Source organism: Ochotona curzoniae, unplaced genomic scaffold (assembly GCF_017591425.1).
Source record: "Ochotona curzoniae isolate NIBS_2020 unplaced genomic scaffold, NIBS_Ocur_1.0 contig_883, whole genome shotgun sequence".
NCBI classification, from domain to species: Eukaryota; Metazoa; Chordata; class Mammalia; order Lagomorpha; family Ochotonidae; genus Ochotona; species Ochotona curzoniae.
In genome coordinates this window covers 19,370,907-19,390,785 of record NW_024466599.1, presented here as the reverse complement: position 1 = coordinate 19,390,785, position 19,879 = coordinate 19,370,907, and the positions used below count along the sequence as shown (strand labels likewise).

The 19,879-nt window shown below is 38.3% G+C and overlaps 1 protein-coding gene across 3 annotated transcripts in view; it reads right to left on the bottom strand.

Moving 5' to 3' along the window:
• BABAM2 (BRISC and BRCA1 A complex member 2) overlaps positions 1-19,879 on the bottom strand; it is a 449,694-nt gene that overhangs the window by 276,881 nt on the left and 152,934 nt on the right. For all 3 annotated transcript variants that reach the window (XM_040993000.1, XM_040992999.1, XM_040993001.1), the window contains one exon: positions 14,815-15,009. In XM_040993000.1, the coding sequence (XP_040848934.1) occupies positions 14,815-15,009 (195 nt within the window). The remainder of the gene's footprint in view (positions 1-14,814; positions 15,010-19,879) is intronic.

The window sequence follows — 19,879 nt, the reverse complement described above, 5'->3', positions numbered from 1 at the left end:
TCCTTTGGGAAGTGACAGGTAGACATCTTGTACAAAGTGGATGCCAAGCTCAGGTTATTCTAAAAGGGGAAACTGTACTTCTTTTCTAAGATACATGATGCTGGTCAACAGTTTTATATGAAACTGTTCTTACCACTTACATCGTTAAAAACAACACAAAACTCAAAGTGACTGTAACTTCAATCAATTGACAATCTGCTAAAGATGATGCTTCAAATGGCCTCTGACACTGAATAAGCTAATAACCAAATCTTTAATTTTGAGACTGTTTCTTGGCCAATAAATATACCACATATAGGAGGCCCAAAACAATCTAAATAGAATTTTATGCTTTACAAAATATTTTCCATTAGTTAATTGTCCCAAAGATACTATCCAGTTGTTATAACTCATTTATACCTATTTTAGAAATGAGAACATTGAGGCCTAGAATAGTCAGGAATCTTGCCTATTGTCACTGAGAGTAATAAAATCTAACAAGGGAGAACTCCAAGATTCAAAATTCATTCATCCATCCACAACTACCAAACCCTTAAATGTGTCAGGTACTATATTAGCCACTGCAAAAATAACAAGTAAGAGACACAGGACAGATGCCCTGTGGGACTTACAGTCTACTAGTAAGTCAAACATTAATCAAAATTATCACTCCTATAAATTTCAACCTGTGATAAATACTATCCTTTTTTTAAAAATATATTTATTTATTTTTGTTGGAAAGTCAAATATATGGAGAGGAGGAGAGACAGAGGGGAAGATCTTCCATCTGGTGATTCACTCCCCAAGTGACCACAACGGCCAGAACTGAGCCAATCCAAAGCCAGGAGCCCAGAGCTTCTTCCAGGTCTTCCACAGGGGTGCAGGGTCCCAAGGCTTGGGCTGTTCTCAACTGCTTTCCCAGGCCACAGGCAGGGAGCTGGATAGGAAGTGGGGCCACCGGGATTAGAACCAGAGCCCATCTGGGATCCCAGCATGTACAAGGTAAGGACTTCAGCCGCTTGGCTACTATGCTGAACCCTGATAAATACTATCTTAAGACAGAGCAATTTTCAGTAAGACATGACATGCATAGGTAAATGTATATTTATTTCAATACAGAGGACAGATATAGAACAGATCTTGTACTTACTGTTTATTTTCCAAATGTATACGACCAGTTGGGACTGATGGTAGAAACCCAAAACTCAATCCAGGTCTCAGAAACAGTGGCATAAACCCAAGTATTTCAGCCATCATCTGCTGTCTCCCAGTGTTTCCATTAGGAAAAAGCTGCAGTCAGAAGCCCACAGGGACCCTACCCAGACACCTTGAAATGGGATGCTTCTCACCTACTACACCAAATGTCCACCACTAGCAAATTTTTAAAGAACTTTAGAGATCATTAATGCCAGGCATGTCAGCACTCTAGCTTAGTGAGTAAAGCTGCCACATTGAGACCATCATCCTGTATGTATGGGCATAGGTTCATGTTTCAGTTGTTCCAATCCAGTTCCCTATTAATGGTTTGGGAAAGCAGCAGAGGTGACCCAAGTGCTTGGGTCCTGCCACTGATGTGAATTGCCCAGATGAAGTTCCCGGACCCTGGGGTTCAGGCCAGCTCCAACCTATCTGTTGCAGCCACTGGGAAGAGTGAACTCACAGAAAGAAGACTAATCACTCTCTGTTTCTCCCTCGCTTTCAAATAAATCAATCAGTTTTTAAAAATCTGACACTGAAAAAAAGGAGAGAGAATATCTGCACCAGATAGTAAAACATAATCATTGGGTTAGCGCTATAAGGAAGCAGTCTGAGCCTCTGCCTGCGGCGCCAGCATCCCAAATGGGCACTAGTTTATGTACTGGCTGCTGCACTTCTGATCCAGCTCACTGATAATGTGCCTGGAAAAATAACAGAAGATGGACCAAGTGCTTGGACCTCTGTGCCTACATGGGAAACCTGTGCTCTGGCCAGTGCAGCCATCTGGAGAGTGAACTAGCAGCTGGAAAATCTCTCTGTCTCAGTCTCTCCTTCCTTCTCCTTAACTCTTCCTCTCAAACAAAAATAACTATATCTTTTTAAAAATATACAATGATTATGGCATGGTAGGACAGGTGTTAAATCAACAGACTAACAAAATAAGTTCAGCCCAGGAAATCAAGTCCAAATACATTTTGTGTATGATTGATTATATTGACACACTAGGTAGTCATCTAGAAGAAAACATAAAGCTTCAATCCATATTTCATATCAGAAATCAAACGAAAGTAAAATGGTTTAAAGATTTCAATATGAAACAGAAATCACAAAAAACACATTGAAAAATGGCCTTATAAGCATGCAGCAGAGAAAACCTTTTTAATATTATTTCAAATTCAGAAGCCACAAAAGAAAAGACTAATAAACCTGACTACTGGAACATAAATATTATTTGAATGGCAAGGAAAATAGCTGCCTCAAAGTCAAAAAAACAACTGATCAACAGAGGAAAATGTCTTGCAAACCCATCACAAAAAACTCAAGTGCTTAATAGAAAAGGTGAAAAGAGAATAGAGAGAGAGAAAGAAACAGGCAAAGAAGATACAAAAAAGAAACCCAAAAGGACTCTGACATATGTGAAAAGATGCTTAACTTCACTTACAATGAAATAAATGCACATTTACATGAAACTCAAAAGTCACTTTTCATCAATTAATAGTAGTCAGGCAGAAATCTATCAGCATGTTAAATGTAGCACTGCACTGTCTTTTCACCTCCTTCGCCTGGATGCCAAGGCAGTGGTGACTTGAGTAAACAGACCTACCGTATTTACAGTATCATTTTCCTGGCCACTTAGCACTTTCCTTGTCTGGTTTTCACTTATGACTATAATATTATGTCCTTTTTCCTATTCACTCATTTGGGGATTACTGAGCTCTTAAAGTATAAATATATATATATATTTTTTTTCACCATATATATATATTTCACCATATTTTAAAAATATGGGCATTATTGCCTCATCTTCCATTGTTTCTTTTTCGGCCACTTTATTCTGGGACTCCTCCTTATCCTGTATAACGTGTTCTAGTACTATCCCATAATTTCCAGCCTCTGCTTTCTCCCAAGTATCCACCCCTATCCAGTGTCTGCCTGCTTTGATAATCCTCTGGGACTTTGGGACAGTTGGCTTTATGTTTTTACTCAGAGCTTTTAGTTACCAGCGGAAAGATTAGGTCAACAGGAGCTCCTTAACCATTGTAAGAACGCAATTTGAGACAAATTCACAAACATATGAATACACTGCTGACAACATGGAGAAAGAACCATTTTCCAATATTGCTGCTATATTAATAAACTGATATAAACTTTATAAATGGCATTTTGGTGATAACAAATGACAAGCATATAAAATCTCTAGGCTAGCAACTCCTAGTTATTTCTCTTAGCCATAACTGAACTAACAAATGACATGTTTACAATATTGCTTATTACAGAATTATTTTATGATCAGAAAAAATTAGAAATAAACTTAATGTCTAACAATAGAGGTCAGACTTAATAAATTATGACTATTATACAATGTAATATATAATTGAAAAAAAGGAATAAGATGTTCACTGTGTGTTTATGCAGGAAAAAATATCTTATGAGTAATAAACAAAAAGTAAGGTACAAAGCAGTGTATAATTTATATTAACAATGCATAAAAATAGAATATTTATATTTGTTTAAACATCCATAAAGAAACTGAAGAGCTATACTAGGGAGAAAAAAAGCTCTATTTATGCCTACTTCAAGTGGGAGAGAGACAGGAAAATGGTGGATATGGGACAATGGGAGGAAGAATTTTTACTATATACCTGTTCAGATTTTGATTTTTGATCAATAGATTAGCCATCAAAAAATCTAACATTTTAAACGTTGTAAGCATGTATAATGAATGAGATGCTCACAATTTATGCATTCACTCATTTATTCATTTAACAAACATTTAGTGAACACATGAGGGTACTTCAAAAAGTTCACGGAAAATTGGGTGAAAAGAAAACTTGGGGTGGGTGTTTGAACAGTGGTGTAGACATAGCCTGGGATATCTACATCCCACATCAAGAGTACCTGGGTTTGAGTCTTGGCTCTGCTCCTATTTCAGCTTCCTGACAATGTGCACCCTAAGAAAAAGGAATGATTCCTGAGATACTGGGTGTCTGCCACCCACTGTGGGAGATCCAGATAAGAGTTCTAGCCCCTAACTTCACTTTGGCCTGGTCTCAGCTAATTTGGAAATTTGGCAAGTAAACCAGTGGAGAAAAGATCTCTCTGCCTTTCAAACAAAAAATTAATATGCTTATTTAAGTATAAATCTAAAATTAAATACAAAATTAATATTCATATTTAAATAATCTGCTTATTTTGATACAAAGTTAAGTTTTTAAATCCTGGCATAGTTTTTTTTTCCACATAATGAACTCTCCATAAACTTTTCTGAAGACACCTTATACTGTACCAAGTCCTAGAGCAGGGAATAGGGATCTTAAGATACAGTCAGTGTCCTCAGGGAGCTTCAAACCTACTGGACTAGACAGATGCTTCTATAAAACATTGCAGTACAGAAAGACATTCACCAGGTGCCTCAGAAGGAATCTATAAGACCTTGATTTCAGGTGACAGAATTCCAACCCAAACTGAATAAAAGATAATCTATGAAAGGATATGAAGTATCTTATGGAAACTAAGGATAAAAATACAACCCAGCCTAAGTTCTAAGTTCAGAATCTTCTCCCTTTATTCCTTGGCTCTTTTTGTGTTTTGTTTCAATTGTTTTCTATTTGCCAGCTGCTGATTCTCTGACTGAGTGACAGGAAAAAAGTGTTCACATATTATAGATCCATTCCTCACAGGGAACAACACTAATTCCAACTTCCAGGGAAGAATTCTGCTTGGCTTCAGCGCCTCCCGGATCTAAACACTGCTATTTGCATTGTCAGTAAGAATAAATACATCAGTGGTACTGCAGATTCATTGAAACTACCCCAGAAACGAGGAAAATTTTTTGAGCAGAGGAAAATAGGTGGAATCATTTTGTTCATCCACATAGAAGGGCCTTCAAACTGACACAGACACTTCTTCAGGTCAGGAACCTTGTGTAAGAAGTATACCATACATCTAGATGACTGCAGGGCAATGGGACAAAAGATCTGAGGACAAACAGGTGGCCTGACAAACACAAGTGAGTGGCAAAGTTCCAGTCCTTCCTCATATGCTCTTCTCTCCGTGTAAAAGAAAGGAAATGGGAAGGACTTCCTTTATGTTTCAGACCACTTCCATAAGACAAGGTCTTTTCCACCTCATGCATCCTGATGCTGAAAGAAACTATAATTGTCCACTGTTACCTCTGTCACTTAACCAGGACAAAGTTCCTTTGAAATTTCAGAAAGATTGAAAAACTTACCATCTTTACTTTTAATGTCCTGAGGTATCAAATTAGTATAAGAACATTCACTAGTTTTATGAAGCAGGTGAAACTCTGAGATACAAAATTATAAGATCCAAAGGTCAAAATTGAGCATAATGAATTCTAATACAAAAATTAAAATTTGAGCTTCTCCACAGGTTCGCTTATTTTAAATGAAGTTAACTACTAATAGTTCCTTGCGGTTAAATACAAACACATGTGGTCCAGTCCCAGGACCAGGCTGCAGCATGTTTGACCGCTGCACTGCATACTTTTCAGAAGAGCAGCCACCTGTTTACTCCCGGTCAGACTCCGCCAGGGCCTCTGTCCAAACTACACACAAAGGGGACATGGAGAGAAAGCCTTCACATGTCCTGCTGCACGAGGCCAGCTGCATCACCAGAGTGACCACTAACTCCTGCCAGGCAGCAGAGGGAAGGCCTTCCACTTCCATATTCTCCATAGGTTTTGATCTTCCCTTAGCACCTTTGTCATCTTCTCTGATCATTCTAGGTCAGTGCTGTCCAGAGAAAAATAATACTAAGCATAAAGGGGAACTTAAATACATAATTTAAGATTACTTAACCTCTTCTAATAGCTATGTTTAGGAAGGCCAAAGCAACGAGTGAAACCATCATTAATAATATTTACCAACATATCTCAAATATTAACACTTCTACCTAAAATCAACACAAAAATTACTGAGATTTTTTTTTCATGTTTATTCTTCAAATTCCAGTGTGCATCTAACAGCACGTACATCTCAGTTTGGACTAACCAAATTCTAAGTGCCCAATGGTCACACATGTGAATAGTAGCTCTTGTCATAAAGCAGTTTTAGATATTTTTTCTAGCAACAGTGTCGACATTAGACACACCCTGCCACAAATACTGACAGACTTCCTTACACTACCAAATACCACGGACCAAAAACATTCCCCACAGGCAGACTGACAAACATTACCAGGTTAATGAGAAAAATTGTGGACCCCCTGTTCTTGTCCTCCTGCTATAACTGCTCTGAACCACTCTAGCTTCTTTAGTTTTCTTTTCTTTTCTTTCTTTCTTTTTTTTTTTTTTAACATTTTTCTCTCTTTAAAAAGATAACTTTCACATTGTATTCCATACTTTATCTACATCTTGGAGATAACATCCAATGGTCCACATACGCTGAATTCACGATTAACTGCATTTGAGAGACAATATTGAAACAACCATTGAATTGGCATTTATTTGAGCACCCACTACAAGGTAGACAACCCGAAACTGAAAATTCAAAATCCAGAACTTCCCGAATCAGAAACTTCTTTGGTGCTACCACCACAAGCACAAGACTTCACATCTGATTTCATGTGAGAGGTCACACCCAAAACTATATGTGTATTCAAGATATTGCATAAGACTATGTGTAAAGACACACATAAAACATACATAAATTTTGTTTTTATACCAGGGTACCACACCCAAGATATCTTATTTTATATATATATATATATATATATATATAAATAATATAAATAAATATAAATATAAATATAAATATATATATATATAAATATTCCAAACCCTACTCATCAAAAACAAAATCCGTAACACTGCTCTTTCAAGCATTTTGGACAAGGGACACTTCAATGAAATACAACAACAACAAAAGCTAATAATCAGAACATTTGCTTGCGTCAAAGTTGGAGCAACAATGTACCTATATATCCATGAAAGTGAGGTAAGGCAAACCTGTAGTCACCCAAAAAAGAACTAGTGGCAGGAGTAAAATCCAAAAGGATCTCTTCGCAGCTCACCTGCTCTAAGCACACTTGAGAGTGCCCTCCTCCCCGGAGGAGCTGCCTACTAGAGGCCTGGCCACCGCTCCTTCACACACGGGCCTAGCCTCCTCCCTACTCAAGGCCTGGCCACCACTCCTTCAAACATGGGTCTAGCAAGAAAAGATACCACAAGCACAAGCCATCAGCCCCAGGGCACAGCTGTCATGAAATGAGTCCTATGATTGCTGCACAATATTGTTAAAATGCTAAAAGAGTACAACATCTTAAATCTTATAAGCATAAGTCACCAGGAAAGAAGTATCCATGACAGAAAAAATTATCACACTTAAAAAGTTCTATGTTATCTTGCAAACCACTAGTGATGTTCAGTATATAAGTACTGATGTTCAGTACATATATGGTTTTAGAATATCTCATACCAGAATGTGATCAAACAACACAAGAGTAACATAAAAATAAACAAATCTGCATGTTGTGCTTCGTTACAGTTTGCAAACTCTGGCTCTTCAGATACAACAAAGCCCTGTAGAAATGCTAACAAGGAAGCTGTATATATAAACTATATAAAAATGAGATCTTAGGCTTTGTCTACTGATAAAATCTATAATATATTTTTGCTTTTGATATATCAAAAGAGTACAAGATCTTAATAGTGGTTGCTATTAACATATGGCAATTCTTCACTTTTGTACTAGTTTTTTATTACTATTATGAAATAATCTGAAGCAGGCTACTTTATAAGAAAAGAAATAAACAGAGCGGTGTAAGGTCCAGCAATTGCATCTGGCAATGAGCATCATGAGAGGCCCAAGGCGGGTCAGGGCATTAGTGGCAAGAGGAGAGGAGGGTACACAGGTATGTCTTCCTCCTATGATAAAGCCACCGGAATTCAGTTACAGAGGTTTCACCCTCACGATTTCATTCGATCCTACCCACTAATCAAAAGCCCTACCTCCAAATACCACTGATGGGTTCACTTTGCACACTGCTAATTCCATCTCCAGAGGATTAAATCATACACTTGTGAACCTTGGAAGCTTGGAAGATACTTGAATTACAGCCAAATCATAACAATTTTTAAAATTCTGACCTTAAAAATCACTCTGCTCAAAGGAATACCACAAGAAAGATGTGTGTGGCAAAAGTGGTTAGAGGAAATGTAATAAAATGGCATAGAACCAAATCTCCCCAACCATACACTGAGGGAAATGGATGAAGGATATACAGAATCTCTGTACTATTTTACCATTTCCTGTGATATGTCTCAAAGGTTTCACCATGTAAAAATTAGGTATCTTAAAAACAACAACTCTGGGTCCGGCACGGTGACCCAGCAGCTGAAGTCCTCACATGGTACACGTGTGGATCCCATATGGCCACCAGGTCATGTCCCGGCAGTCCGCTCCCCTTCCAGCTCCCTGCTTGTGGCCTGGGAAAGCAGTTAAGAATGGTGTAAAGCCTTGGGACCCTGTACCCATACAGCAGACCTGGAAGAAGCTCCTGGATCAGCTCAGCACTGGCCATTGTGTTCACTTAGGGAGCAAACCAGCAGATAGATCTTCCTCTCTATCTCTCTTCCTCTCCATATATCTGACTTGTCAATAAAAATAAATAAGGCTTAAAAAAAACAACTATGGTTATGGCAGGCACACAATTAACTTCATTCTGAACATATCAACTTGCATTCCGGTGTATCACCTGTATTTCATGTTTTTTTTTTTAATTAGTACCTATTACAAATTAGAAAGCCAACATAGACAAGGAAAACAATGCTCAAAACACATTAGAGGAGTTAGGTAAATATATAAAGAGAAAAGACATCATAAAAAGGCAAAGACACCGAAGTAAACAACATGAAGTAGGACCTTTGGCTTGTCTAATATTTACTTTCAAATTTGCAATTGCTAAAACCTCCCAGTGAAGTTTTGGGGAAAGAGAACAGTGCCTTCCCAGAAGGTGGGTGTGCTTCCAATCAGCACGCTCATCAGATGGCTGCTAGCAATTGAGTCCTTTCTTATTCATGGATTTGAAATTCTCCTCAATTCTCCTCTGGTTTTTAAAAAGCCTCATACTTTTATGGTAGAAAAACTTAAAAAAAAAATCACTGATGGTTTCAGTGTGGATTATCCTCTCTAATGTATACAGATATGTATCATGCAAAGATGTTTCATAATCACATACAACCTTTTATTCATTTTACACACCAAACACACATGAAATTTTTATTTTCAATGCCAAAAGAACGTATTAATTTTTTAATGCTTCATTTGCACAGTGTTATGAATCTTCATGTTTAAGCTAATAATCAATCTATTTCACAGCAAAAGTCTTTGGTGTTTCAACTGTCAATAAGACATAATAGCTGGGATTAACTGATAAGAACCTATTCATAGATGTACTTAAAATTCCTGTTTCCCAGTTTCTTTGCCCCTAAATCTCCCCAACCATACAACCTACCAACTCCCTCTATGTTAGTACTATGCCTAGTTTCCTTCAAGGCAAGATCACTTCCAAGTTCATGAACAAAGGCTGTCTTTGATTACTCCACTTCTCAGTGTTTAGCTCCTCTGCTGAATGCATGTACAGTCTGTATAACTCCAGCTGAGAAATAATCTAGTCCACACTGCGACTTAATTTTTATGAAAATGGATTGAGATTTCTCTACTAAATTTTAATACTCTGAGGATAAAAAACTATACCTGAAATATCTAGTGTAGCAGACTTTTCATAAATGAACACTAGTCCTACCCTGTCTTAGCCCCCACTGAATTGCAATTTACTAGCTTGGTGCAGCAATCTAGTATATAAAAAAATTTTTTAAGTATTGATTTTGTAACATTTCTTAATAGTTGTCTTTTCTTCAAAAAAAAAAAAAGACTTATTTATTTATTTTAAAAGCTGAGTTACACAGAGAGAGAGATCTTCCATTCACTGGTTCATTCCTCAGATAACTACAATGACTGGAGCTGGGCCAGGATGCCAGAACTTCTTCCAGACATCACAAGTAGAAATAAGAACTCGAGCACTTGGATTCCTTCACTGCCTTTCCCGGGCACATTAGCAGATAGCAGGATCGGAAATGAGAGCAGTGAAGCCTTGAATTTGTGCTCATATGTATGTCAACACAGTTGGCTTGGCCTTCCCCGCTACACCACAGTGCCAGAGTGCTGGCCCCAATAACTGTCGTGCACCCAGCAAAACTGAAGCACAGTCCTTATACGACTTCACTCGAGTCCCAAACAAAATAATAAACGGGACAAGGTCAAAGGAAATGCGCTGAGATATTGCACCAGAGCTCTGAAAGCTGACAGGCTACAGGCAATTATTTAGGTGTAGCTCCTCACTGAGTCGAATGATTAAGAAAGGAACGCACGGCCAGTGGAACAGTAAGGGAAAGAAAACAAATGCTCTATTGGTGTATATCTAAGCCTGTGATATTCACCTTCCTTCAAAGAGTAAGATAAATTCATCATGATCACTTCCTGGTTACTCAACTGTTGTTCCACCTGAATACTGCCTTCTTTTCCAATGTTTGTAATGCATTGTAAGTCCCCACACATTTCTACTTACTACAGAATACAGTCCCTTATTTAAAACAAACCAACCAACCAACCTGACCGCAAATCAAGTTCCTTTCTTTCTGCCAGAGCCTTTAGTTCGTCGTCCAGATTCTTGGTCTGAACAGCTTCCCTTCTCAGGCAGTCCTCTAATGTATTCTGGAACCCTGATGCTAATCTCTAATTTTTTTTTTTTAAGATTCTAGTATTCGTTTAAAAGGCAGAGTAAGAGACAGAGAGAAGCCTGCACCTATTGACTGACTTCCCAAATGGCTGTCACCAGGAAAGATGGTCCAAGCCAAAGCTAGGATCCCAGAACTCCATCCAGTTCAGCTGTACTGAGTAACAGGGGCCGAAACATGTGAGATAGCCTCTGTTATCCCAGGCAAGTGAGCAGAGTGGGACCAGACTGAAACCAGCTGTCAGTAAATGGCGCTGGTATCAATAGTGCAACTCAAAAACTTGTACCCAGCCCCATCAAGCTCTAATCTGTTCATCTCCAGATATTCCCTTCCCTCCTGAGGATTTCCAAAGCCCTCCCGAGGCCTGCTCTGCTCTAAGCTTCAAATCCATCTACCATGCTTTGTTACAAGGTTCTCAGTTTCTGTATTTCCTCTGAATCCATACCACTGCCTTAATCACAAACTACTTAGTAACAAATAAAAATAAACTAGGCAGGTATATTAGCAATACACTTTGTAAATAAAGAAGAGATGCAAAACATTAAAGTTTGCAAAATATTACAAATATAAATAATCTATCTGCTTTAATTTCAACTTCAACATTAAAGTCAAATATTAGATAAACTTACAAATAAAATTCTCAAAAATCTTAGATCATGAAAGTTGTCATAAAATTAGATTGTATTAACCCAGAGTCTCAATGTGTACATATCCCAAGGGTTCTGTCCAAGTAGCTTGGATAGTTCTGAAATGCTGATTTCACCAATCCAAGGATGATGTTACTCTCCCAATGTCCATTGGCTCCATTCACCAAAATTATTTGCTGGGTTGATATGAGGTGGCGGTTCCTCATCCCTGGGTACTGGTATGTGTGGAACATCATGAGTGGTTTTCCCCTTTGTCCCTCCCCTCCCTCCAGGAACAACAAGAAATGGCAAATTTGGAAGAAATGAATTCACCCCATTTTCCCTAAACTTTGACCATTCCCACCCTGATCACCCATGTAACAATTATTTTTAAAAAAATAAATCTAAAAAAATTAGATTGGATTAAAAAGACAGTGATGCTATTAAAATGAAAACCAAAGAAAAATAAGTTGGAAAACCATTCTTTTTTTTTTTTTCTTTTAAAGGTTCATTTATTTGAAAAGCAAAGGTACAGCCAGAGAGGACGAGACACAAAAAGAGACAAGCAGTCCATCCCCTGGCTTACTTCCCACAGAGCCAGTCGGATGAGCGTAGCCTGGGAGAGACCCTGAAGCAGACAAAATCTTCCCAAACCACCACAAATGCTGGAGCTAGGCCCAAGAACAGTAGCAGGGAGATGGAAATGGATCGAAAATGGAGCAGCTGGGAATCAAACCAATGCCCATATGGAAAGTCAGTGTTGCAGGCAGAAGCTTAACTTGCTATACTACAACACCAGTCCCAGTAATCAATGATTTAAAACTTTGAACTGTGATCTTTGAACTGGTGGGGATGTAAAAACAGTATAGCTATTATGGAAAACAGCATGGAAAGTCCATTAAAATTTAAAAATAGTATTACCAAATGATCTAGCAATCTCACTTTCAGATATCCAGGGAGATATGTGTATGTATGTGTATTGTATATAACGCAAACAGGATCACAAACACATATTTACATACTACGCTCACTACAGCATTATGTACAAAAAGACAGAACTGATATTACTGAATTAATGGATAAATAAAATGCAGAGTGTGTGTGTTTGTTTGTATGTGTGTGACATAATATTATGAAGTCTTAAAAAGGAAGAAAATCACATCTACTACAACATGGATGAACCTCAGAGGCATGCTGGCGGGGCTGACGTGATGGCACAGAAGGTCAAGGCACTGACTGCAATGCCAACTGGCTGTATCAGAGTGTGGGTAGGAGTGCTGACTGTTTCATTTCCTATTCAGCTTCCTATTGATGCAACTGGGAAGATAGCATAAGATAGTCCAGGTACTTGGGACCCTGCTATCCATGTTGGAGATCAGGATGGATTTCGTGGATCCTAGCTTTGCCTTGGCCCAGACCTGGCTGTTGCAGCTATTTGGAGACTGAATTAGTAACGGAAAATCAATCTCTAACTCCCAATCTATGTCATTCTGCCTTTCAAATAAATATTTTTTTAAGGGCATAACAGTAAGTAAAATAAGCCAATCACAAAAGAACAAATACTATATGATTCCACTAACATTAAGTATCTACAGGAGCCAAAAGCATCGGAACAAAAGCTATAATGGGTGTGGGCTTTCCCATATGAGAAAGGTCCAGGCATCTTTTATACAACTCACATCAACACAGCCAACCCTACTGAAGTGTGCCCTTCAAAACAGTAAAGATAGTAAATTTAATGTTATGTGTCTTTTACTACAAGATAAATTCACAAAAGAAAAATATCTTAAACAGGCTGATTTGCAGCAAGAATAAATTTTAAATCATGCTGATTCACAGGCACTGGCCCTAACATGCAGAAAAGTGAACTTATTCTGTGCTTACCAGGAATTTATTCATTCATCCAAATGCTCCTAAGAAAATCGAAGAAGTATGAAGTATGTGGCAGGCCCTGTTCCAGGTGCGTGGGATGTGTCAGTAAGCAAAATAACTATCTCAGCCTTTACATGCTGACTGAGACAGACAGATGACCAATAAACTGAGTAAGTAAATGTGATGGGCTCCTGCTAAGTGGCTTCCAGGGATCACTTGCATTCATACTCTTTAATTACTCCCTATGCCTGTGCTAGACCTAACAAACAGAATACAGCATAAGTGATGACATGCCATCACATTTCTAATACTATAAAAGGTGGTGACTTTTGTCATGCTCACTCTGGAGCCAGTTACCAATCTATGAACTATTCTGTACTCAGCCCTGTAGAGTGGTAAGGAACTAGTGCCCTCCCAACAACAACAGCCAGATCTAAAAACTGGCCCTCAGTTCAATAGCCAACAAAGAACTGGGTGTTGTCAACAACCAGATGAACGAATTCAGATTGAATCCATTTCCAGTCAAGCCTGGAGGTGACTGCAGCCCTGGACAGCATCATCAGTACAGCCTGGGATAGACCCTGAAGCAGACAACAGCCAAGACAAGAACTCACTGAGTTCTGCAATGATTATTTCACAGTAATATTTATTTGTTATTACGTGGTATGCTTAAGGGGATGCCAGTGTGCTGGCATTGTAGCATATCAGGTTAAGCTGTGCCTTGTGTAACAACAGCCCATGTTGGAGCACCGGTCTGATGGAGTGCCAGTTGGAGTACCAACTGTTCCTCTTTCCATTCAGCTTCCTGCTAATATATCTGGGAAGACAGCAAATAAAGGCCCAATGTTTGGACAATGTTGGCAAGTGAACCAGTGGACAGTGCATAGGTCTCGGTCTTGGTGTCTCTCTTTTTCTCTCTTTTTCATTGCATGTGTGTGTGTATCTGACTTTCAAATAAATACATAAATAAGTCTTTAAAATGAAAAAAAAAGAACTGCAAGGAGAGGAGCACAGACAGATAAAGAGATCTCTTCCATCTGGTGGCACACTCCCTAGATGGTCACAGCAGCCAGCAGCAGATGAGTCTAAATGCAGGAGCCAAAAGCTTCATCCAAATCTCCCACGTGAGTCGTAAGAGCCCAAACACTTTGGCTATCTTTCACTGTTTTCTCCAGGTCATTGGCAAGGAGCCAGCTCACAAACCAATATCTACAGGGAATGTCGACATTGCAAGCAATAGCTTCACCAACTGTGTTACAACACTGTCTCCACTTTGCTCATTTGAAAGAATGACTATGGCTGACTACCTATGGACAGTTGAACTAAATACCTTATTTCATTACAGATAAAGTGACTTTTATTCCTACTCTCTAAAAACCTTACCCAGTTGTTTTTTTTCCCAGCATAAATTTCCATGTTCTCTCCATACTGTGGCTCTTCCAGTAACGTCTGGTATTCAAACATGAGGCGGGAGCTCTCGCGGAGGCGGCTGCATTGAAACTGATGATACTGTTGCACAAGTTCCTTCACCACCAGTAGGAGACATTCAGGATTTGAAGGATTCCAGGAGGCAAGATTCTGCAAAAATCATAAATAAAAGATGAATTCATAAGGAATATTCATCCAAATCTACAATTGTACTCATACATCTATATGAAGAAGAATGATACAAATCTAAGATGAACCAACTAACTGCCATGGACTTAGAGAAGAACCGAGAAGGTGCTTTTGATCTGTGTGATATCTTCTGCCTCCGAAATATCCTTGCAAAAAACTCAAGAAGGAATTCCATCATGAATAAGCAGAAATAACTGTAAAGCAGTGTAGTAACAAAACAAAATACCTAAATATTCTAGAAGGCCATAATTTTAGCCTAGGAAGCTTTAATTTGTTTCTGATTCTTTAATAATTTTGATTTATTTTCATTCTGTACCTAAATTCAGCATTATGTGTGATAGTAATTCAATTTAGTTCCCCAGACCATCTGCATCTGAATTACCAGATAAAAATAAATGCTCCACAACACTGGAGTCTCACAGAACTACAGCACAGTGATGATAACGAGGCCTGAAAAAGGAGTAGAGACGAAGAAGGTAAGCGCCCATCCATTCATTCAACAAATACTTCTCCATGCCTGTTACACACCTGCCACTGTACTAAACAGTGAGGAAAACAACACAAGGCTGTGCTCTCTAGCACTCAGATTTGAATGGATGGCAATAAACAGTAAACAAATAAATATATCAGGTAAAAAGTACAGTGAAGAAGAATATAGTGGGCCCCTCCATCTGCAGTTTTATTTTCTGAGGTTTTGGTTATCCCAAAGTCAACTAACTATTGATAAATGTTAGCAATAAGGAACTGGAAGAACTGGCTGAGACATTTACAAAGGAAACAATCTACAAGGTGGAATCACTAAAATCTGTTGGTGTTTCAAACTGTACAGAAATGAAAGAACAACATTACAGCACATGATCTGCAATGGAATACAGTGTTAAAGTCACCAGTATGATCACCAAAGTGTTCAGTCTCTGTAGCAACACCTTCATGTGTTAAAAAACAACGAGACCGGGCCCAGTGCGGTACTCCAGTGCTAAATCCTCACCTTGCATGTACCAGGATCCCATACAGGCACCAGTTCTAATCCAGGCTCTCCACTTTCCTTCCAGTTGTGGCCTGGGAAAGCAGTAGGTAATGGCCCAAAGCCTAGGGACCCTGTGCCCGTGTGGGAGACCAGAAGAAGCTCCTGGCTGCTAGCTTTGAATCAGCTCAGCTCTGGCTGTTGTGGCCACCTGGGAGTGAACAAGCAGAGGGAAGATCTTACTCTCTGTATCTCCTACTCTCTGTATCTTCTTCTCTCTGTATATCTGCCTTTCCAGTAAAAATGAATACTTTTTTTGTAAAAAAAGGAAGGAAGGAAGGAAGGAAGGAAGGAAGGAAGGAAGGAAGGAAGGAAGGAAGGAAGGAAGGAAGGAAGGAAGGAAGGAAGGAAGGAAGGAAGGGAGGGCAAAATAGAGGGAGAAGGAAGGGAAGAAAAAAGAAAAAAGAGAGACAGAGAAAGACAAAGACCAAAACCTCTGGATGCAGTGTTCTTCTAAGAGGTTGCAGCAAAGGAAAATCTTCGACTGTCAAGGCTGGTGAAGCAACACTATCTGTTCCTGACATCAAATCATTGATACCATTATGGTGCATGGTACATATCAATGCCAGCTGAGCCATCCTCCTGCCCACACAGCTCACAAGGACTAAATGACAATGGTGAAAGCATTAAGTCCTCCTGTTTGACAGGAATAATTCTTCTTCAGGGAGGTTCACAGAAAGGGAAGACTTCAGCATCATCAAACAATAAATGAAACAAGTTCCTTGATAGAAAAACAATCTGCTAGGAAGCATACAAAGTCCTCCCTGAAAAAATCTTACCACAACAGCCTGAAATTCCTTTTGAGCTCCTCAAGAAAACATTCAAAGTATCAACAGGATATAGACAGAACCTTAAGAAATCATTACATACTTTGTAATGCATTTCCTTTACATATCATCATTAAACACTTATAAATAGGAAGACAGACAACACACCATTTCTTGGTCAAGTATTCCTTTCCAGTCCTGTGTCAGTGCTGGGACAAAAAGAAAAAGCTTTTAGTTGCATCAATTTTTTATTTTTACCATTTCTCTTCAGCTGCTTGGCAAGCTACAAGCTTATATCCACACATTAAAAAATAAATTATGAAAATATGTAAGCTGGCAAACATCTTTTACCAATTTGAGTTGATTTCAAGTGATTCAGCCTAATTGTTAAACGCTTAGTAAAGTGTGCCAACCAGCCTCTTTCTATTAGAACACGATCTCTCAATACATGCCAATGTATTTGACTTTCGTGGCTGGTCAAGGCACACTTAACTGGGAAACGTCCTCGTCAAGGGAGGTTAAGATACACTACCCCAAACAAAGATCTTCTAGTACTACAACATGACCATTTCCAGTCATCAGGTAGTGGGTACTTTGAGTCAATTTACTTAGAAAGGGGAAGAACCCAAAATATATAAGGTTTAAAACAGGTTACTTCCTAAATAAGGACTTATTTTAAAAATCTATCTGAATAATACAGGATATCTGAGCTTCCACTCTCTGGAGCAGGATATACAGGAAAACATCCAAAGCTCCTTCACAGAAGGAAGATGGGAAGACATAAATTGGTAAGCTCCTTTTCAAAAAAGAAAAAAATAATAAGTGTACCTTTCTACTCAGAATTCTTATTCTACTTAACTTGGTTAATGTATGGAGAGAAAAATCTAAAATTACGATGGTCAAAAAGTGTAGTCATAGGTCCAATAATACACTAACAGAATAGAATTGGGATTCCAAACATGAAGAAGTTAAAATCATATATTAAGAAACAACAAGAAAACTGTCAGAAGAAAAAGAAACAAAGAAAACAGTCAGAAGAAAAAGAATGTACTGTTTTACATTTTATATATCATTTATTCTCACTAAAAATAGTTTGGGCAAGACTTTATGCTGGTTCTTTTCAAGAACTAACTATATCAAGAAGTTAGCTAACTGTTGATAATCAAGTATGATTAAAAACTAAACATTGTAGAAAGTCAATTTGCCAATTTTCTCACTTTAATTCAGTAAAATACCAGTTTTCAACCACAGAATTGGCACCTGCCTCTCTGAAGTCATAATTAACTCATGCACAACGGAAATCCAGAATTCCTTACTTTGCTCCCCCTATCTCAGGTTGCTGGGCGTGACAGACGCTTGCAGCTCATGAACCCCTTCATCTTCCCACATCATTCTCTCAGAAATACATTCACCACGTACCCTATATTCACAAATGAATGGCCTCACAGATTTGAACAAGTCCAACTTATCCTCAGATCCATCCTCATGGTAGTTTTCTTACGTCAGAAGGTAAGGGATAGGAGCATCTCAGCTCAACAAACTGACTGGGCTCCTGCCATTGATGGGGAGGTCCACATTCAGTTATTGGCTCTCTCGGCCATGGTCCAGCATCAGTTTTTCCAGTTGTTTGGGGAATGAATCAGCTGATGGGAACTCATTATCTTCTATCTTTGTCAATCAAATAATTTTTTGGAAGTAGGAGATAATATTTTCAGAATTTAACTCTCAATTTGGGTTTAACTTACTCAAAATCAGTTTTTCAGTCACATTAAAGAAAACTTAACCATACACCAGAAAACCAATAAATGGAAAAAGTAGGAAAAAAATGAAGTACGTTCAAGTTTTGGGGGCAATCAATAATTCTCAAACTGAGGAAGCAACTGAGACCTGAAACCGCAATACCTAATAATGACGTGGGGAAATCATCTAGGAAAAAACCCAAATAAGATTACAATAAAAATTTTTAATCAATAATGAAATAGTCAAAATATGAAAATTATATGAATTCTCTTACCACAAACTTCTGTCCAATTGCACAAACTTCTGACCTAGCACATCAATAAAATAAAACCAAACAATGTGAACGTATATGACTATATTAGTAATCAAAGATAAACAATTTTCTTTCTTTCAAAAAACTAATTTTTCAATAAAAATATATGCAAATGGCAAGAGGATGTTTTTTTTCCAAATAGTTTAAAACAGGACACAAACAATGCTGGCAAGTCTCCTCCCAAACAAAATTCCAAAGTCCCTCCCATAGCAGGCTATCCCTGCTCACAGAGAGCTACACACAACACCAGTGTCTACCCTTCTTGGAAATTACAACAGGTTACTGCCTTTGGCACATGTGCTTCCGCTCCACTCTTTGAAGCTCCACACCCTGTCCCTGTGGTCCATCTGGGCTCCCTTGAATCAGTGTCTGACATTTAACTCATGAGCCTGACCTCACTCCAAGACAGAACTTCAGTTCCACAGTGTTTCTTGTGCCAGCGGGACTCACTGATTTGGCTTGCCTCTCACATTTGGGGCAAAAACAATGAAAAACAAAGTTTCCAGCTTAAATCGGTGGTTCCTTAGTTCAGTAAATCACAAGTATTAGTGAATATTCAGTAACAGGCACCTGTACCCGTTATAAATTGATACAGTTAAACATATAGACACGTAAAGAATCTCAAAAATCTTTCTTAAGGCTTCTAGAATTCCTATTTCTGAGAACATAGCTAATAAAAACTAGAAAGAAAGGAGGGAAAACTTTATAGACAAAAGTGTACACTAAGTCATTTATAGTATCATGAAGCTGTAAATATCTAAATGCCAGATAATAATATTTTAAAGACTGAAAATAATTAAAAGGAATAATGCATAAGCAGTATATAACAATACTTTCAATAAAATATCAAAGGAAAGCAACATAAATACACATATACATTATGACACATATTATTCTCATTCCCTTGGAACCCTCAAGAGGTGAAAAAATTTATATATGGAAAAATCACAGAAACAATTGTTAATGATTGTGCCAATTGTTGAAAGC